The 22,702-nt window shown below is 37.6% G+C and overlaps 1 protein-coding gene across 1 annotated transcript in view; it reads left to right on the top strand.

Moving 5' to 3' along the window:
- Positions 1-22,702, top strand: part of RAD54B (RAD54 homolog B) — a 97,089-nt gene that overhangs the window by 15,908 nt on the left and 58,479 nt on the right. Inside the window, exon 3 of the mRNA XM_032316481.1 lies at positions 2,540-2,708. Coding sequence (XP_032172372.1) covers positions 2,540-2,708 — 169 coding nt within the window. The remainder of the gene's footprint in view (positions 1-2,539; positions 2,709-22,702) is intronic.

The raw sequence follows: 22,702 nt of genomic DNA, 5'->3' as shown, positions 1-22,702 counted from the left end.
TGTGAGGTGATAACTCATTGTAATTTTGATTTGCATTTCCCTGATGGTGAGTGATGATAAGTATCTTTTTCATGTGTCTGTTGGCCACCTGTATGTCTTTGTTGGGGAAATGTTAGTTCATGCCTTTGTCCATTCTTTAATCAGAGTACCTGTTTTTGGGGTATTGCATAAGTTTTTTATATATTTTGGATACTAAGCCTTTAATACATATGTCATTTGCAAATATCTTCTCCCATTCCATAGGTTGCCTTTTAGTTCTGTGGCTGTTTCCTTTGCTGTGGAGAAGCTTTTTATTTTGATTTAGTCCCAGTTTATTTTTGCTTCTGTTTCCCTTGCCTCAGGGGACTTATCTAGGAAAGAGTTTCTATGACCAATATCAGAGAAATTATTGCCTGTGCTATCTTCTAGGATTTTTATGGTTTCAGGTCTCACATTTAGGTCTTTAATCCATTTTTGAGGTGGGGAGGGATAGAAGAAGAGGGAGAGAGAATCTTAAGCAGGCTCCATGCGCCGCATGGATCCCAGTGGGGGACTCAGTCTCACAACCCTGAGATGATGATGCCGTGAGCTGAAATAAAGAGTCAGACACTTAACTGACTGAGCCATCCATGTGCCCCTCCGTGTTGAATTTCTTTTTGTGTATGGTGTAAGAAAGTGGTCCAATATCATTTTTCTGCATGTTGCTGTCCAGTTTTCCCAATTCCATTTGTTGAAGAGACTCTTTTTCCCATTGAATATTCCTTCCTGCTTTGTTGAACATTAATTGACCATAGTTAGGGGTTTTATGTCTGGATTTTCTATTCTGTTCCATTGATCTATGTGTCTTTTTTGGTGCCAGCACCATTACTGTTTTGATTACTACAGCTTTGTAATATAACCTGAAGTCTGGAATTGTGATGCCAGCTTTGCTTTTCTTTTTCAAGATTAATTTGACTATTTGGGATCTTTTGTAGTTCCATACGAATTTTAGTGTTGTTTGTTCTAGTTCTGTGAAAAATGGTGTCAGTATTTGATAGGGATTGCATTAAACATGTAGATTACTTTGGGTAATATAGACATTTTAACAGTATTTGTTCTTCCAATCCATGGGTATGGAATGTTTTTCTATTTCTTTGTGTCCCCTTCAATTTCTTTCATAGTTTTTAGAGTACAGGTCTTTCACCTCTTTGGTTAGGTTTATCCTTAGGTATCTCATTATTTTTGGTGCAACATACTCATTATTTTGATGCCAATCCCAGGAATATCTTTTCATTTGTAAACAGTTTAATATTTGTCTCTGTAAAAAATGCAGTGACAGTACCACTATCCCACATAAAAAATGGAGAATATTTAAGTATTGATTTTAATATTGAGAAACTTTGCAAAAGAGAGCAATTGTCTCTGAGAAATGGCATGTTACGACATGTTTAAAAACTCTCCTGATATGTTGTGTAACATACACTATAATTATAAGCATAATTTTCATTCTGTTGTGTGTTTCAGCTTTTATAACATAATTAAAACTATTTATTTATTTTTTAAAAAATATTTTATTTATTTATTTGACAGAGAGTTCACAAGTAGACAGAGAGGCAGGCAGAGAGAGAGAGAGGGAAGCAGGCTCCCTGCTGAGCAGAGAGCTTGATGTGGGACTCGATCCCAGGACCCTGAGATCATGACCTGAGCCGAAGGCAGCGGCTTAACCCACTGAGCCACCCAGGCGTCCCTTAAAACTAGTTTAATAGTAAAAATGGGATTTTTAAATTTTTTTTTTTTTAAAGATTTTGTTTATTTATTTGACAGAGAGAAATCACAAGTAGATGGAAAGGCAGGCAGAGAGAGAGAGAGGGAAGCAGGCTCCCTGCTGAGCAGAGAGCCCGATGCAGGACTCGATCCCAGGACCCTGAGATCATGACCTGAGCCGAAGGCAGCGGCTTAACCCACTGAGCAACGCAGGCGCCCCTGGATTTTTTAATTTTTATATTTTTAAAAAATATTTTATTTTTTTAAAGGTTTTATTTATTTATTTGAGAGAGAGTGAGAGAGCACAAGCAAAGGGAGGATTGGGGGGAGGGAGAAGCAGGCTCCCCATCGAGCAGGGAGCCTGATGAGGGGCTCGATCCCAGCCACCCAGGATCATGACCTGAGCCGAAGGCAGAGGCTTTAACCCACTGAGCCACTCAGGTGCCCCTAAAAATTGGGTTTTAAATTTATTTTATTTATTTATTTTTTTAAAAGATTATATTTATTCATTTGACAGAGAGAGAAATCACAAGTAGGCAGAGAGGCAGAGAGAGAGAAGGTGGGGAAGCAGGCTCCCTGCTGAGCAGAGAGCCCGATATGGGACTCGATCCCAGGACCCTGAGATCATGACCTGAGCCAAAGGGAGAGGCTTAACCCACTGAGCCACCCAGGTGCCCCTAAATTTATTTTAAAATATCTATTCCCTATTAAGATATGGAGAAACTGGTAGTTTATATTTTAAATTAGGAATCTGCTGTGTAAAAATATGGGAAATTAGATTTAATTTCTGCATAAAATATATCTTCTCTTCTTTTAGGCTGTTGCAAGTAAGAATACCTTTCTCCAGTTACAAAATAATCCCAGAATATGCAGTTCAAATCTGCCTACCAATGGAAGCGCTAGAGAAATTAATCATGGGCATAATAACAGTGGAAAACACTATTCTGAAGCATCTGTAATGGCAACGTTAGATCCACCTCATACAGGTAAGACTTCTTTTTATTGATTAGGTTTACACTTGACCAGTTGTAGTGTAGTATTATTTAAATTGACTGTTTCAAGAATGAATGTTATATTGAAGTGTTGTAAAACCTCTAGATTGTTGGCAATTAAGATTTTTTTGGTCATAATTTCTTTAGTGATTGGGTTAATAGCCATGTAGTTCAAATCTTCTACTTTATAATAGATATTTAAGACTGTTCTTTGTGAACTTGTTGGTCAAGTATGGTATGTTCCTCAAGTACCAAAATAAAATCTGTTTAAAGATTTGATTAAGGGGCGCCTGGGTGGCTCAGTGGGTTAAGCCGCTGCCTTCGGCTCAGGTCATGATCTCAGGGTCATGGGATTGAGTCCCACATCCGGCTCTCTGCTCAGCAGGGAGCCTGCTTCCTCCTCTCTCTCTCTGCCTGCCTCTCTGCCTACTTGTGATCTCTCTCTGTCAAATAAATAAATAAAATCTTAAAAAAAAAATTTAAAGATTTGATTAAAAAAGTTATAAAAACCATGTTGGGGTAGACCATATGACTCTTAATCTCAGGGTCATGGGTTCAAGCCCTACATTGGGCATGGAGCCTATTTAAAAAAAAAAAATTAAAAACTGTATTAACAGTACTAAGTTGTAGAGGTGAACTTGAAATGAGTAAAATTGTTAATTAATAATAGTTCTTGGAATACCTTCAGATCAGTTAGATTTGCATTATAAGGGTACATAATTGAAGGAGAACCAAGGATTTAACAGAGCTTCCTCCTTGCTTTGTTGAATTGAGTTAAAATAATGATTGTTTCTTTTTTTATCTCTTAGAAATTAATATTTTAGAAGTAATTAAAACAATAAATAGGGTTGTTTACTGATGTTTATTTGGCCTTCGAAAGACAACATAAGAGTACATTTTTCCAAATAACATTCATTTTTTTGGTTGAATAAACAGATTCAGGAAGAGAGCCCCATCTGCTGGTCTACAGAAGAGTAATTGTCATGCTTAATATACCAGTACAAATCAGTAAGATTTCTTAACATTTTGAAGGAAGTTCTTGAGATTTTTGAGGATTAATAAATTTTACCTATGAATGGGTTTATTTCTTGTTGGGGGAGAAAAGAATTCTCTATTTTCCCAACTGACTAGGATTCCTGGTTTCGTTTATGTGTTCCTTATAATTTTTCAAAAGCTGTGACTGGTGTCAGGACAAAGTTGAGAAGCACTTTTTATAGGGATCTGAGATCCCTAAAGATAGCTCTGGGTATGGCAGTTTAGCAGCTGCACTGTCTCATTGATTTGCTCTCTCCTTATTTCTTTTTTCCTTGTCCTTCCTTTTATTTTTCTTCCATCTTTGTTAAATGAATATCCTGTTCTCCCAGGTTTTCTTCTCTACTGCCAAGCCTGTGACAGATAATGATCCATCTATTTCTCTTTCTTTTTCTATTATGGTGGCTAATCTCTTCACTAGGGAATGATATTTAGGCTGTAATACATTCCTTGTTACTGATTTGCTGCTGTATTTTTGTTCTATAGTTTCTCACTCTTTAACCTGCTAAATATGAGAAGGGAGTTAAGAGTTAAGATAAATTGAAGAGGGAGTTAATTTACTCAACCCTTAATCCCTTAATCCCTTCTCTGATTTAATACATTTACTGGACTGGGGGACCTTTGCCAACCTCCTGACACCCTCCTGCCTCGCATTCAGAGAGAGGTTAATTGGGGAAAAGAACATTGTGAGAAACATCTTGCTTTCTATGGTGGATTACTGGAGAGGAATGTTTTATGTAGAAAAAATATGGAGATGAGAGATTTGTGTAGTATAATTCACCTTTTTACATCTTTTTAATCCTAGATCCACCCTCCTCCCCGAAGTGGGGTCCAAGCCTGTTTGTCCCAGTTAAAATATGTCCTCATTTTCCCTCATCATCTGTTTATTTTGAAAAATTTCCTACATGTAGAGAAGTTGAAAGAATAATTATCATCCTAAATACTATAGTTGTTAACATTTTGCTTTCCTCCTTCCCCCCATATGTCCATTTTTTTCCTGGATCATTTGAAAATAAGTTGCAGATGTTATGCCATATTATCCCTTAATACTTCAGCATGTATGTCTTTCTTTCTTTCTTTTTTTTTTTTAAGATTTTATTTATTTGACAGAGACACAGTGAGAGAGGAAACACAAGGAGGAATGGGAGAGGGAGAAACAGGCTTCCTGCCAAGCAGGGAGCCTGATGCAAGGCTTGATCCCAGGTCCCTGGGATCATGACCTGAGCTGAAGGCAGATGCTTAAAGACTGAGTTACCTAGGCATCCCTCAGCGTGTATTTCTTAAGATTTCTTAATAATACATAATACTTAATATCCACTTCAAATAAATAAAAAGATTATTTATTTATTTATTTGACAGAGATTACAAGTAGGCAGAGAGGCAGGCAGAGAGAGAGGAGGAAGCAGGCTTCTTGCGGAGCAGAGAGAGCCTGATGTGGGACTCCATCCCAGGACCCTGACCTGAGCCGAAGGCAGAGGCGTTAACCCACCGAGCCACCCAGGCGCCCCAGTAATATCATTTTTGCCTAAGCTTGCTTAAGTTTGGTTTCTTTCTCAACTGAAAGTGCCCTAATGAGTATATTTTCATTCCACTGAACTTCACTGGGCATTTCAGGTCTCTTTGCAGGTAATAGTCCTTGTGTGAGAATGAAGGTGTAGGTCTGATGTGGAGAACAAAGGCAGGAGAAAAAAAAAGATTAAATTCCCTTACAGCTTACAGCCCACTGACAAGTATTTGGGACAGGTGGAGTGACGTTCCTCAAGGAACTCAAATGCCTCAATGTTAATACTTTACTAAGGGCAAAAGGCAACCTTAGCTTGGCATAAGCCCTACCTCCAGGATCTTGTAAGTCTTTAATACATAAAAATCTGTTTGGAAACTTCCTTTTTCTTAACCCCCACCTGCCAAGATATATGTTAGCAATCATCCTCCATGCATGTGGCCCGCCGAGGTACATCTGAAGGGTCTCATGACTAAGGTTATACTAGACAGTAGTAAATGACTTTTTCTTAATAATAGCTAGCCCTTCAAGGTCCTGGCAAGCTTGCTTCCAAATTCCTTAGAGATTACACTCTCTCTAAACTCCTTCCATCTTGAAAGTATACAATCAGCCACTCCTCACAACCCCATTGCAGCTCCTTCTGTCCACGATCTTGTCTCTGTGCTCTAATAAAACCACCTTTTTGCACCAAAGACATCTCAAGAATTGTTTCTTGACTGCTCCTGGATCCCACCATTTCACATCAGGCCTACCACTAATGACTTCATCCATGGCTCAGGGTAAATGCCTTTTTGGAGGTTGTGCTAGAAGGGCCCTCTTCTGTCTTTTAAAAAAACTTAAAAAAATTTTTTTTTATTTTTTGGGTCTTGTCTGCAGCCTCTACTCTTTGCCTTGGCTTGAGAAAATTAAAGGAGAAATACAATTGGTTCAATTAATTGTGTCCTAAAATGATGGGTTTTAAGTCCTAACCTCTGGTACTTGCGAATGCAACCTTATTCAGCAGTGAGGGCTTTGCAGTTGTAATCAACTTAAGATAAGGTCATATTGTGTTAGGGTGGATCCTAAATCTAATGGATGGTGTCCTTATGAGGTGAGAAGGCCACATGATGATCAAGTCAGAGATTGGAGTAATACAGCTGCAAGCCCAGGGTCACCAAGGACCATTGGCAACCACCAGAAGCTAGAAAGAGGCAAGGAAAGATTCTTTTCTGAAATCTGCAGAGAGAGAAAGCCTTTGCCGACACTTTGATTTTGAACTTCCGGTCTTCAGATTTTGAGAGAATGAATTCTGTGGTTTTAAGCCACCTAGTATTTGGTACTTTGTTATGGCAGTCCTCAGAAACTGATACAGGAAGCTTTGGTCCTCCTAATATTCAGAACAATACTTACTTTCTTTAGAAACAGAAATTGTTTCATTCTTTCTAATTCCTTCTCATTCTCTCTCAAACTGTTCATCCACACTGTCTTGTTTTGTAATTTATTTATTTACCTGACTAAAGTGTGAATACGAAGGCAGGGACTTTCCCTTTTTCAGGTTTTAAATCAGATAGTATGAATTAGAAAAAAAACATATTATGATTGAATGAAAGGATCTTGGAAAATTTGTGGTTAAGTCCCTTGGGTAAGTCCTTTGGCTCTGAAATGCTTCAGAGAAGTCAAGTAGTCAAGAATAAGCTACTGGAATATTATAGTTTTCAGGGTTTGGTAATATTTGAGGAAACAGTTTCAAAAAATGGAACAAAAGTCATATTGTAATAGATAATTAATGAATGGAAACAGGTAAATGGAGTCACTGAATATAAATAAATGATGTAAAAATAAATTTGGTTGTGAAGGGAAAGAATAGTATCCTGAGAGAGAGCATGGGACCAGAGAGGTTTTTGTTGTTTAAGATTTTATTTTATTTTATTTATTTTATTTTTTTTAAAGATTTTATTTATTTATTCGACAGAGAGAGAGATCACAAGTAGGCAGAGAGAGAGAGGAAGAAGCAGGCTCCCTGCTGAGCAGAGAGCCCGATGTGGGACTCGATCCCAGGACCCTGAGATCATGACCTGAGCCGAAGGCAGCGGCTTAACCCACTGAGCCACCCAGGCACCCAGGATTTTATTTTTTTACATAATCTCTGCACCCAACATGGGGCTTGAATCCACAACCCTGAGATCAAGAGTTGAACACCATACTGACTGAGCCAGCCAGGCTCCCCTGTTACTGTTCTTCTTCTTTTTTTTTTTTTTTAATTTAGTTATTTGACAGAGAGCGCACAAATAGGCAGAGCAATAGGCAGAGGAAGAGGGAGAAGCAGACTCTCTGGCAAGCAGGGTGCCCGATGCGAGGCTCGATCCCAGGTTCCTAGGAACATGACCTGAGCCTAAGGCAGCTGCTTAACTGACTGAGCCACCCAGGTGCCCCTCCAGTTACTGTTTTTTATTTTTTTATTTTTATTTTTATTTTTATTTTTTTTCAGTTACTGTTTTGTAAAAGTAGTATGTTATAGGCTGTAAGGAATGATGTAGTGAAGAGGGGAAGATGAAGGATAAAAAAAAGGGAGTGATAAAATCTCTTTGTGGATATTAGATAAGTATTTTTCATTTGGAATTGAAGTCCTTGGGAATGTTTGGATGCCTTCTCCGGTTTATAAATTCTTGGAGAAGCTTAGGATTTTTTGTTTTCTTTTAGCTGATACGAATAAATGCATATAAGCATATGCTGGTATTTTTGCATGGCCACCTTATAATTATTATAAATTTTCGTGTCTTCAAATGAGAACAGAGGTGGACAGAATGTGTTAGTGTTATACTCCTATCAAATGCAGGTTTACTTAAGATAGTTAAACAGTTGGGGCACCTGGGTGGCTCAGTTGGTTAAGCTCAGGTCATGATCTCAGGGTCCTGGGATTGAGCCCTGCATCGTGCTCTCTGCTTAGTGGGGAGTCTGTTTCTCCCACTCCTCCCTGCTCATGCTCTCTCTTGTTACCTCTCTCTGTCTCAAATAAGTAAAAAAAAAAATCTTAAAAGAAAAAAAAAAAGAAGATGATCAAACAATTGATCCATTGTATGCCCTGTTGAAGAAAAAGCTTGTAGCGATGCCTGGGTGGCTCAGTTGGTTAAGTGTCTGCCTTTAGCCCAGGTCATGATCTCAGGGTCCTCAAGCATACCCTCTGCTGAGCACAGAGCCATACATGGTGCTCCATCCCGGGACCCTGAGATCATGACCTAACCTGAAATCAAGGGTTCTTTGCTCAATCGACTGAGCCACTCAGGTGCCCCATAGAACTACCTTATGGTTTTGAAAAGCTACTAATATTTCATCATTATGGATATGCCATATATACTTAACCAGTGTTTTATTAAAGAATATTTATATTATTTGGTATCTTTTGTTTTTACAAGCAAAGCTACAGTTAATGTCTGTATATTAGATACATATGTGAGAATATATTCGTAGGATAAATACCTTGAAGTAGGGTACTGGTTTCAAAGTATGTGTATTTATCATTTTGATGGATAGTGATGAAGTGCCTTCTAAAGAGGTTAGAAGTTTATCCTTTCACCAGCAATGTATGAGCAATGCATGTTTTATTTATTGTGATGCTCAATCTGTATATGAATATATACTTCTACTTTTTGGTATTTGATAATCTAATTGTCAAAAAATGTCAGTTTGTTGTGCCTTTATTTATTTAGTCTGCACATGCAGGAACGGGGAAGGGGCAGTGGGAGAGGGAGACAGAATCTCAAGCAGACTCCTGCTGAGCTCGGGTCTCGATCTCAAGACCCTGAGATCATGACCTAAGCCAAAATCAAGAGTTGGACACTTAACTAGCTGAGCTTGCTGTACTTTTTAATGTTATATTTTGAGACTGTTTCAAACTTACAGAAAAGTTTAAGAATAGTACAAAGAACTTCCACAAATTTTACTGCATTCATGTGTGTAATTTTTCTGAACCAGTTGGGAATAAGTTGCCGACATGATGCTCATCACTCTATAAATTCTTCAGTCTGTATTTCCTAAACAAGAGCAGTCTTCTATATAATAAAGTACAAGAGTGCAACCATCAGAATCCGGAATTTTACTTTGATACAGTATTACCCTCTGATCCACAGATCCTATTCAACTCTTTCCTCTTGTCCCAGTGATGTCCTTCATATAAAAATTGAATTTAAAAAAGGAATAAGTAAACATTTTTTCCTACTAGTCAAGGCTTATGTGTTGTATTTAGTTGTCATGTCCTTTTAGTCTTTTTAAATCCAGAACAATTTTTTTCATTTATTTACTTTTAAAGATTTTATTTATTCATTTGACAGAGAGAGAGCACAAACAAGGGAATGGCGGGCAGGGGAGAGGGAGAAGCGGGCTCCCCGCTGAGTAGGGAAGCTGGATAGAGGGCTTGATTCCAGGACCCTGGGATCATGACTTGAGCTGAAGGCAGATACTTAACTGACTGAGCCACCCATGTGCCCTGAGGCCAATCATTTATAGAATGTTGATTTATGAATAGCTAATTCCTTATGATGTTTTCTTATGAATAGATTCAGGTATACATTTTCTGCAGGAATATCAAAAAATAATTCTTGGTATAACATTAGGGGGCATATGATGTCAATTTATTCCATTATTAGTGATATTAAGTTCAGTTATTTAAATAAATTAGTATCTGCCAAGTTTCTTCAGTATAAAGGTATTATTTTTGCTTTTGTACTTAATAAGTATCTGTGGGGAGATCCTTTGAAACGGTGCCAATATTTTTTATTTGTTCACCTAGTAGTTTTATCTTTCTCTTAAACCATGACTGTTGAGATTTTCTAATTCCATCTGTATTTTTTAGTTGGCATTCTGGTGTAAGCAAGAGCTTTTCCTTCTCCCCATTTATTTGTCCATTAATTTTTGCAGATTCATCTTTTTTTTTTTTTTAAAGATTTTATTTATTTATTTGACAGAGAGAAATCACAAGTAGATGGAGAGGCAGGCAGAGAGAGAGAGAGAGAGAGGGAACAGGCTCCCTGCTGAGCAGAGAGCCCGATGCGGGACTCGATCCTAAGACCCTGAGATCATGACCTGAGCCGAAGGCAGCGGCTTAACCCACTGAGCCACCTAGGCGCCCCTGCAGATTCATCTTGAAGCACATTTGAAACTACTAGGTATTATCCAGGACCATATCTGTAGGAGTTGAGTTACCAAATTCTCTTCTGTGTATCCAGCATTGCCTACTCTTTTGTAAGACACAGGGTGCATGGGGAAAGGCAACGATTAGATATACATATTGAACAGTGGTTCTTAATATGGATATGGATTCGAGAGGGGTGTGCTTTTATGTGTGTGTGTGTCTGTCTGTCTATAGAGGAGGGTGTTTTGTAATGCCAAAAATTAAATCAGTATTATATGCTCCTTGATGCCTGATGAAATCAGGAGGGTCTTGAAATGCCTAACTACAAGTTCTCTTCCCTACTCTGTTCCTTAGGATAAGATCCCCTAGCTAAACAACGCTTCTTACTAACTAGATCAGGTACAGTTTCTGCTTATCTGTGGATAACAGCTTTCATTTCCCTGCCAGCTGCAGAATTATTTAAACAAATCAGTCACATCTTCTAGGAGCCCAGGGACACCTCACCCTCTTGGTACTGCAAAGCCTGCTTCCCACACCCCTACTGGTTCACTTTGTTTTGGAAGGTAATCCCTCTGTGGCCTTCCATGAGAGTGGCGGTCTTCCTCCCCCACTCCGTGAGTGTATGTAACTGCTATTGATCTGTACCTGTCCAGTATCAGGTGTTGTGTGTTTGGCCATCCTTGTAACTCTAGAACAGGAATCCTTTCTCACCAGCTAGGTAAACAGGGAGACAGTTAAAACAGAGGGAGACATGTGCATTTTCCTAAGGAGCTTTACTGAATTTCTCAAATAGTCTTATAACTCTTGCCATCCTTCCTCCCAAGGCTATAAACTATCGATGTATAAACTTTGTGGGATGTATTTACTAAGGTCTATTGGAAAGCCTCTTCATTGCCTAGCATATTAAGCATGTTAATGCTAGCATATTAAGCATGTTAATGCTAGCATATTAGCATATTAAGCATGTTAAGTTTGGTCTACACTTCCTTGGTTGCTTGAATTGGGAGTATTCCTGTTTAAGCAGAACTTTATTTTTTAATTTTTTGTTAAGATTATTTATTTATTTGACACAAAGAGAGAGATCACAAGTAGGCAGAGGCAGGCAGAGAGAGAGGGGGAAGCAGACTCTCTGCTGAACAGAGAGCCTGATGAGGGACTCAATTACAGGACCCTGAGATCATGATCTGAGCCGAAGTCAGAGGCTTAACCCACTGAGCCACCCAGGCGCCCCGGAGCAGAACTTTAATCTGGAAATCTGCTTTATGCTTTTGGGAGGGCTCACGTAGAATAATTGAAATAATAATGGTGTTCAGCTTCTACTTTTGGGGGACTGAATTGTGTTCGTATTTTGCCTCTTCTCTGAGTCCTAATTTAAAAACAGAATATGGGGTGACTGGGTGACTCCATTGGTTAAGTGTCTGCCTCTTGATTTTGGCTCAGATCATGATCTCAGGGTCAGGATTGAGCCCTGCGCCATGCTCCGTGCTTGTGCAGTCTGTGTGGGATTCTCTTTCTCCCTCTCCCTCTGCTCCTCCTCTTGCTCATGCTGTCTCTCTTTCCTCCCACAATCAATCAATCAATCAATGTATGTATGTCAGTCTTAAACACAAAATGTGAAATGGTGATTTAAGCAAGACAAAAAAAGCAAATGGGATAAGCACAACGGAAAGAAAGCACAATTTTAAATATCAGTTAATATGCTTTCAGTGTAAGTATTAATAAAAATACTGGCTTATATAATTGAATTTTATTGGCATGTATAGCTATTGAAATTTCAGGCTTCAGGGTTGACTGGTATAGCAGTCTAAAGGATATCCTCATGAGCCCAGTGTCTTTCTCTTTTTCTCATCTGTCACTCTCCATAGGATTGGCTTCATTGTTAAACTGGCTCCCCTCATGTTAAGTGATAGATTTCAACAACCATTGGGGCTGTATACTTCCTTTTCCTCATCTATCTGATGGAAGGCAGATGCTCCATACTCATAATCATTAAATAAGATCTCTTAATTTCATTCTGAAATTATGAAATTATGCCACTTTCCTAACATTAGAAAAGGGTTTCCTAACATTAGACCTATATTACTACTGTAAAGAAGAATTACGGGTTTCTGAGAATCATCAGTGTACCAATCAGACACACATTCTTTAGCCCTGTCCTTGGAAGTGAGAGCTATTTCATCCTAATTTCCTGGCTGCTGCACAATAGAGTGGAATGGATGTTAGTAGGACACCACTGACATCCATAATGTTAACTGTGCTGAAAAATGATTAATTGAAAAGATGGCTGAAATAAACATGAGTGCTGTAGCCATATTTTTAGTATACAAAATTTAAAGGCTAGGTTCCTGCCAACCAGCTTCTGGGGCAGAGGTTCCTTTAGTTCAAAGTAAGTTTTTTTTTAAAGATTCTATTTTTTTTTTTAATTTAAAAAAAATTTTTAATTTATTTGACAGAGATCACAAGTAGGCAGAGAGGGAGGCAGGGAGAGAGAGAGAAGAAGAAGCAGGCTTCCCACTGAGCAGAGAGCCCGATGCGGGGCTCGATCCCAGGGCCCTGGGATCATGACCTGAGCCGAAGGCAGAGGCTTTAACCCACTGAGCCACCCAGGCACCCCTAAAGATTCTGTTTTTAAGTAATCTCTACACTCATCATGGGGCTCAAACTCACAACCCTGAGATCAAGAGTTGCCTGCTCTACCTACTGAGCCATCCAGGTGCCCCTCATTCAAAATATGTTACCCCCATAACAAAACTTGGCCAAATAGGGAGCTGGTTGATGTATGAAGATGTATGTAAATCTAGACCGTATAGAGTAGGTCTGATTCATGTAGCATGATTGCAGTAAGTTTTATAATTTGACTCTGTGAGATAATATAAGTATATTTATTGGTCTCTCTCTAGTTGCTGACATAGAGCTCCTACAACCCTTCTAATCTCCTCAGTGATAACTGAGCATGTTTTTGTTCTAGTATTTGGTCTTTAACTCCGTTTCTTGACATAAGGTTCCTACTAAATCCTTTTGAATTTCTTGGGCTATAGTAGTTTCTTTTATTCTAAGGAGGTGATTCTTCGTAGGTTCTTAGATGGGGGATGGTTGCCGGGAAGATCAAATCATGATTACAAGCTTGGAATTTTCAGCCTTACTCTCATCCTTCAGAGAGGGAAGGGAGGTTGGAAATGGAATTAAATGATAGATCATACATGACATGAGGAGGGTTCTATAAATAGTATGAGGCTTGGAGAGCTTCTGGGTTGGTGAACATGTGGAGATGCTGGGAGACTGGCTACCTGGAGAGGGCATGGAAGCTGTGTGTCCCTTCCCATGTAACCTGATCTACATATCTCTTCCATTTGGATATTCATCTGTATCATCTGTCATTTCTTTTTATAAGTTGGCAAATAGTAAGTAAACTGTTGTCCTGAGTTCCATGAGATGCTCTAGCGAATCATTTGAATTTCTGGGGCTGTGGGAGCCTCAGATTTATAGCTTCTTGGTCAGAAGCACAGGTAACAACTCACGATTGGCATTTGAAGGGAGGGGCCCTGTCTTATGGGACTGAGCCCTTAACCTGTGGGATCTGATGCTATCTCCAGGTAGATAGTGTTAGAATTGAGTTACATTGTGGGACACCTAGAATTGTTTGGTGTGTGGAAAACCTCCCCACATCTTGTGTCAGAAGTATTGTGAGTATGGTAGTTGTGCAAGAGAAAGGAGTAACACAAGAGGAGGACTGAGGTTTGTTTGTTTGTTTTTTTAACTCAGACTCCTTCAATTCTGTAAGGATGACTATGATCTCTGAAATCTATTTTTTAAAAGATTTTATTTATTTATTAGAGAGAAAAATGAGAGAGAGCATGAGAGGGGAGAAGGTCGGAGTGAGAATCAGACTCCCAGTGGAGCTGGGAGCCTGATGCGGGACTTGATCCCGGAACTCCGGGATCATGACCTGAGCTGAAGGCAGTAGCTTAACCAGCTGAGCCACCCAGGCACCTGAAATCCCTTTTTTGATTGTCTCAAGTGCTTAATATCACAGAATATCCTTACCAAAGCACAGCAATGAAGTATGAGGTATAAATGCTACAGCAGAATGATGCTTCAGGTTTGGATTCACCGTGGTTTTTACCGTATTTTGTTTGGCATATTTTTTTGTTTGATTCCTCTAACTCACATGTTGCACTGTGAAATATTAAACATAATCTTATGTGCCTCCTCAGATTCTCTTGATACCCCCTGCCTCCTAGACTGTTCTGCTCTCTGTAGGCTGATCTATTGCTTAATAAGAGCAGCAGGGCCCTACTTCTTGGTGACTATGGTCCAGCCAGGCTAATGAGGCATAGTCTGAGAGAGTCTGTTCCTCCTGTATGAAATGGTGTTGGATGAAACATCACATCACGGGACTTAGGGGTAGCACCCTGCATGTTTGTGGAGGCTGGATGACAGTCTGGAAGTGAAGTGAAGTTTATTGTTAGTGGGATGAACATTGACTAGTGGGAAATAGGAGACAAGAGAGAATCTTCCGGATCTATTCCTCTTTTTTTCCTATGTGGACTATTGTAAAGTTTTTTTTTATTTCTGTTTTGTTTCGTTTTTATAGGCCATTAGGTGATATTCCAAGGAGAGTTCCAAGTAGATACATTTGCCAAGTGACCTACTATATCTTTTCATAGCTTGTTATAAAGTGGTAGCCAGCACTTTGCTTTACATAGTTCCTTGCTTAAGTTTCCCTTTAAAAAAAAACCCTTGATATCCTGTGTAAGCAACTCCAAAATAAATCCATCAGCATTCTAATCATTGTTTCAGATTCTGTTTGCCAGAGAATTTGGGCTAAGACAGATTAATAAGGCATAAATTCTTACGTTTTTTTTTTTTTTGGACTGTCCTAAGATCTAGAAATTTCAGTAGTCACAGCAGTACTCTTCTTGCTTGCAAAAATTCATGGAAAAAAATCCCCCCTACTTCATGTTACTTCTTATGGTTAAATTTAATAGATGTAATTATCTTAATTCTATTTTAGAAATTTATTCTTACTACATTTTTAGTGGCTAAAGAGTTAAAATATATTAACCGCTATTTTTATTTTTAAGGATAATTTTGGACATTAAACGATTTTTAAACATGAAGAAACGTGAAAGAATTGTACTTTGAGCACCCATATGCCCATCACCAAGATTCTACAATTAGAATTTTACTATATTTGCTTTGTTGTTTATCCATCTATTCATTTATCAGTTTATCTGATTTCTTTTAAATATTATTTTTTATATATATATATATATATATATATATATATATATATATTTATTTCTTAATAGGCTTTGTGCCCAACCTGGGGCTTGAACTCACAACCCCTAGATCAGGAGACACATGATCTACTGACTGAGCCAGCCAGGCACCCCACTCTATCTTACTTTTTAGAAATGAAATAAAGAAATTTTTATTATTAGAGTGTAGTCGACATGTTAGATTAGTTTCAGGGGTACTGCATAGTGGGTTTGACAGTTTATACATTACTTAGTGCTCACCATGATAAAATATATTCACCATAAAACATTATTACAATATTATTGACTATATTCCACATGCTGTCCGTTTTATCTCTTGTGACTGATTTGTTTTATAACTGGATGTTTGTGCTTCTTAATCCCCTTCATCTATTTTGCCCATTTCCTCACTCCTCTCCCCTCTGGCAACCACCAGTTCTCTGTATTTATGAGTCTGTTTCTGTTCTCTTGTTTTTTAGATTCCACATAGGAGTGAAATCATATGGTATTTGTCTTTCTCTGACTTGTTTCACTTAAGATAGTACCCTCTGTGTCCATTTATGTTATTGCAAATTACAGGATCTCATTCTTTTTCATGGGTGGGTAATAGTCTGTTGTGCATGCACACACATGTATGTGTGCGGGTACACCACATCTTTATCCATTTGTCTATTGATGGACACTAAGGTTGCTTCCGTATCCTGGCTATTGTAAATAATCCTGCAATAAACATAGGGTTGCTTGTGTTTTTTTTGAATTAGTGTTTTTGTTTTCACTGGGTAAATTTCTTGTGGAATTACTGTATCATACGGTATTTCTATTTTTAATTTTTTGAGGAACCTCTATACTGTTCTCTACAGTGGTTGTACAATTTACATTCCTACCAACAGTGCATGAGGGTTTTTTCCTCTACATCCTTGCCAACACTTGTTATTTCTTGTCTTTTTGATACTAGCCATTCTGACTGGTGTGAAATGATACCTCATTATGGTTTTGATTTGCATTTCCCTGATGATTAGGGATGTTGAGCATCTTTTCATGTGTCTGTTTGCCATCTCTATGTCTACTTTGGAGAAATGTCTATTCAGGTCCTCTGCCCTTTTTTAAATTGTATTATTTGTTTTTTTGTGTGTTAAGTTATGGAAGTTCTTTTATGTATTTTGGATATTAATCCCTTATTAGCTGTATCATTTGCAAATCTCTACTCCCATTGAGTAGGTTGCCTTTTTGTTTTGTTCTGTGCTGAGGAGTCTTTGCAGTTTTCACTAGTATGCTTTGGAGATTTTTGTTTTAATTTTAGAATGTGTAGATGTACGCAGTCTTTTTTTTTTTGTACTCATTCTTCTAATTGGTGCAGAGTATACAATGGTATGACTATATCATAGTTTATTTAGGATTTTTATTGAAAACAATCTTGTAGTGTGTATCATTGTACATATAGTCTTATGAACATAGGCAAATAGTTGTCAGATCATAATGTGTTTGCATTACTTTTTAATATGGTCTGCCAAACTGCCTTCCAAAATCATTAGTGTATGAGGGAATGTATTTCCCCACATTCTTTAACACATGCTATTAAAACTTTTTAACTTTTTTCTTAAACTTTTTAAACTTTTGCAATTTGAATCAGTAAAAACTATTGTGATCTTTTAATTTCTGTCTTCCTAATTACTTGTGAGGTTGAGCTCTTTATATACTGGATGTTCTTTTATTCATAAAATTTTTTTTTTTCTATATCCTTCTATAGCATTGTTTTTCTTAATTTGTGAGTATTATTTACAACTTGATTTTGGTTACGTAAGTAATACATGAGTATATTTTTAAGCCTTTTCTAGTAATAGGGGTGCCTGGTGGCTCAGTTAAGCATCTGCCTTCAGTTCAGGTCATGGTCCCAGGGTCCTGGGATAAAGCCCTGCATTGGGCTCCCTTGCAGGGCTTTATCCCCGACCCTGCTTCTGCCTCTCCCTCTGCCTGCTTCTCCCTCTGCTTGTGCTCTCTCTCTCTGTCAAATAAAGAAATAAAATATTAAAAAAAACTTTTATACTAATACAACTAAATTAATAGTTTTTTACTGTTTTCCTTCAAGTCAGTTTCCTTCCAGTACTAGTTACTGTCAATAATTTGGTACATATCCTTCTAGACCACTGTTGTCTATATATAATCTATATCATGTAGATAGATTGTAAAATTTTCTAGTAGCCACATTAAGAAAAAGTAAAATGAAGCTGATGGAATTAATTTTTAAAAATGCATTTTATTTAACTCAATATATATATCATCTCAATGTATAATTAATACAAAAGTTACTATTAGTACTAAGTCTTAGAAGGCTGGTATATATTTATATATACATCTCGGTTTGGATGTTGAGTTTTAATTGTGAAATTTTTTTTTTTTAAAGATATTATTTATTTATTTGACAGAGATCACAAGCAGGCAGAGAGGCAGGCAGATAATACAATTGGAAAAATAGATTTGTATACCCAAGTTCTAAACATAGCTAAAAGTTTTTCATTATCTTGAGTTTTAAAATTGCTGTTTATATTCAAATCTACATCTATAAAACTACTTCATCTATTTTAGAAGAATCAATTTGACTTGGAAGCAAATCATGTGTTTCAAAAGTATGTCTTTCCAAGTTAAGTAAATGTACTATGTCAAATCTGTATTATTAACATTGAATTCAAATGATCATTGTATAAGTTAATTTATAAATATCAACATCATATCATAAGTTAATTTATGAATATCAACAAAGTATTTTTCAAAAATTTCTTGTAGCTTTTGCATGCATTTTGAATACCACTCTTTTTTTTTTTTTAAGATTTTACTTATTTATTTGACAGAGAGAAATCACAAGTAGATGGAGAGGCAGGCAGAGAGAGAGGAAGGGAAGCAGGCTCCCTGCTGAGCAGAGAGCCCGATGCGGGACTCGATCCCAGGACCCTGAGATCATGACCCGAGCCGAAGGCAGCGGCTTAACCCACTGAGCCACCTAGGCGCCCTGAATATCACTCTTGAAATTTTCTTTTGATTCATATTAGAAAAATCTATATGCTCACAGATTTGCATCATGAAAATCTTCACTTTAAACATATGTTTTCTTATTTATCTAACCAGCTCACAAATATACTTTTCTTTTCCTCAGAACTACAAATTTAGCTCATTCAGATAACAGTGTGATATTGATTAGAAAATGCAAATTGTATTACCATTTTTTTGTCTTTGATTATTGAATGTTTGGCAAGCATTCCTTTTCTTTCAAAAAAATATTGAATTGGAGGGGCGCCTGGGTGGCTCAGTGGGTTAAAGCCTCTGCCTTCGGCTCAGGTCATGATCCCAGCGTCCTGGGATCGAGCCCCACATTGGGCTCTCTGCTCAGCAGGGAGCCTGCTTCCTTCTCTCTCTCTGCCTGCCTCTCTGCTTACTTGTAATCTCTGTCTGTCAAATAAATAAAATCTTTAAAAAAAAAATCCTTTAAAAAAAAATATTGAATTGGAGTTAATAATACAGTAATTCTTTATAAAACCTTCCATGACTCAACCAGTGAGCACTGGTGAAGAACAAAAACAATCATTAAATGAATTGTGTTCTATTTCTTTTACCAGTTCAGTAAATTGGCAGTGATCATAGCATTTACATACATATTCCAAATGACTTTAACAATAATATTCAAGATAGTTTTCATAGAGTTTACTTCCAAAAATTGAGTACAATATTTTTGTAATGTTTGTGGAACAAAGTAATAAGTGAAGCATTAGTTTTTTAAGTATTTATTTATTAGAAAGAGACAGAGATAGCGAGAAAGAGCATGAGTGGAGAGGAGAAGGAAAAGTTGGCTCCCTGCTTGGCAGGGGTGTGGGCCTCGATCCCAGGACTCCAGAATCATGACCTGAGCCAAAGTCAGATGCTTAACCTACTGAGCCACCCAGGTGCCCCTAGTTTCTTTCTTTTAAAAATTAAATTCTGGGGCACCTGGGTGGCTCAGTAGATTGAGCCTCTGCCTTCGGCTCAGGTCATGATCCCGGGGTCCTGGGATTGAGCCCCTCATCAGGCTCTCTGCTCAGCAGGGAGCCTGTTTCCCCCTCTCTCTCTTCCTGCCTCTCTGCCTACTTGTGATCTCTTTTTCTGTCCAATAAATAAATAAAATCTTTAAAAGAAATTAAATTCTATAAATCCACATTTTAGTTAATTAATTAATTCTTTTAAAAAATAGGCTCCACACCTTGTGTGGAGCCCAACATGGAGCGTGAATGAACTCATGAGCCTGAGATCAGTACCTGAGCTGAGATCAAGAGTCCATTGTTTAACCAACTGAGCTACCCAGGCAACCCTATTTATCTTTTAAAGTAAGTACTACCCAACATGGGTAAGATCAAGAGTCGCATGCTCTACTGACTGAGCAGGCAGGTGCCCCAAAACTTTAGTTTTTTGTTTTAAAATTTCAATAAATTTCAGGCTTTTTTTTTTTTTTAAAGATTTTATTTATTTATTTGAGAGAGAGACAGTGAGAGAGAACATGAGCGAGGAGAAGGTCAGAGGGAGAAGCAGACTCCCTGTGGAGCTGGGAGCCTGATGCGGGACTCGATCCCGGGACTCCAGGATCGTGACCTGAGCCGAAGGCAGCCGTCCAACCAACTGAGCCACCCAGGCGCCCCAAATTTCAGGCTTTTTAACCTCACGAGCACCATCTATTGTAGAATTTTTTTTCCACATCTCACTAAATTCTTCAACAGACATAGAAGATACAAAAATATCTATGCCATGGATATTGGGCCATAAATTGATACCATTTCTTTGTAAATTTGGAAATCCTTTGAGATAAAATATGACCCAATTCAAATATTCATGAGAAAGTTTCTCTCTTTTATTGTACAATTCATTTACATCTAAAGAAAAGTACTTGTAATTTTAAAAATATTGAATCATTGAATCAGTTAATATTTGGTGTGTTATGCCTTATATTCTGTAGGCCGTTATTATTTTTTTTTTAGTAAATCTGCAGGCAACATGGGGTTGAACTCACAAGCCCAAGATCAAGAGTTACATACTCTTTTGACTGAGCCAGATGCCCCCAAAATATTTTTATTTTTAATTTAATTTAATTTAAATTATTTTTATTTTTTTCCTAACAAAAAAAATTTTTTCTAATGACATTTCCATGACTAAAATAAAATTTTTTTTCACCAGCTCTTCATCTAAAAATTGTTTTCTTTTTTTGTGCAAGAAGCCAAGCCATTTAATGGCAGGCCATAGTTGTAGGCTCAGACCTTATTACATATTATTTAAAAATATTTCTGGATATTTAATTCTTTTTTTTTTTTTTTTTAGATTTTTTATTTTTTTGACAGAGATCACAAGTAGATGGAGAGGCAGGCATTGAGAGAGAGAGAGAGAGAGAGAGAGAGAGAAGCAGGCTCCCTGCTGAGCAGAGAGCCCCATGCGGGACTCGATCCCAGGACCCTGAAACCATGACCTGAGCCGAAGGCAGCGGCTTAACCCACTGAGCCACCCGGGCGCCCTGGATATTTAATTCTGATTTGAGGTGACTAAACCTCATCCATTCTTGTTGAGAGGAAACTTCTTATTACATTCACTATGTATTTGTTGACAATGTCTCCTATTATTGTCTAGTGTATAACCTTTAAAATTCTTTTACACAGTGAACAGTTTATTATTCTCCTGTATCAAATTGTTTTGTAATGCTTATGTAAAGTTTGTGATAATGACTTAGTTCAGTCTTTTTTTCTTCATTGTTCCATTAAGAGTACTAGTTTATGCATCTCCACTTGATTCTGCATCAGTAGTATATTTTCTTATATTAAAGAATTTGTCCATTCTCATTTTTTTGGCTAGAAAAATAATTTAACTGTAATGCAATTAAAGTCGTAGTATTTCAGATTAATAATGTTACAGTTTACACAGCATATCATTGTAATTTGTACTGTCTGCATAAAGTATTCAAACAAGTCCATTAAATGTTATGTCAGTGCATAGGAAAAAAATCATTCAGATGGAATCGGTTTAAGATTGACTACACTGGTATAGAGGGGTGACTGGCTGGCTCAGTTGGTAGATTCTTGATCTTTGGGGTTGTGAGTTCAAGCCCCACATTGGATGTAGACATTACTTGAAAAAAGAAAGAAAAAGAAAAAGATGGGCTACACTCGTGATGTGATTATTTGCAATGTCAAAGAAAAATTGCATTAGACAAGTAAAATAGGCAAGAAGACTTTATTCAAAATATTGCAATAGAGGGTAGAGATTGAATTTAACTCCCAATACAACAGGGTTTTATAGCCAGTGGGCAGGATAAGAGAGTGAGTGGATCAGTGTGGAGGTAGTGAGGGATTTGGTTAGGTATCCAGAGGAGTTTCTTGCCACATCTGAGCCTGGCATGTTGCCTAGGCCAAGGCCAGAACCTAGTTGAGAAGAGGGCTGAACAGCCTGACTAAAGTTTTGTCAAAGGGGATGATCTTGATAATATTAGGAAGAGTTGTATCGTATGTGATCAGTAATCCTACCAAAACAGTAAAGTTTGCTGCTTCAGTTTAAAAATTTCAAGTTTACCTTAATTAAAATTCAATAAAAGTTAAAATTTACCTCTCAAGTTCCATTAACCACATATATAATGCTAAGTAGCCATACATGGCTCATGGTTACTGCTAAAGAACAAAATTTGACCAAGGAAGTTTGAAGATTTAATTGGTTTTATTAAAGAATTCATGGATTGGGCACTACCTCCTAGCAAGTTGAGAGAAGCACTCCAAGTCATTATATAAAATGGAAGGTTTTTTTTAGGAGAGTGGGGCAAGAAAGTGACTAGCAAAAGAAAAGGATTGAGAAGGCTGTTTTCTATGGGAGCGGGTCTTATGGAGAGTACCTCATATTTCTTTAGGGGAGAGAGGACCCAGATGACAGACTCACTGGCACTGGTGGAAAGAAAAATTTCCTGACTGAAATGTTTGGGGGAGTTTGAAACTGCAGTTACTTTGGGTATTAAGCCCCAATTTGGGAACTTGGTCTTTGTGACACTGTTTAGGGCCTGTGGTTTTCTTTTCTTAGCACTACCGTATTAGGATAATGG

Source organism: Mustela erminea, chromosome 16, assembly GCF_009829155.1.
Source record: "Mustela erminea isolate mMusErm1 chromosome 16, mMusErm1.Pri, whole genome shotgun sequence".
Lineage (NCBI taxonomy): Eukaryota > Metazoa > Chordata > Mammalia > Carnivora > Mustelidae > Mustela > Mustela erminea.
The sequence above is the reverse complement of the archived record's forward strand: the minus strand, read 5'-3'. Positions and strand labels throughout refer to the sequence as shown.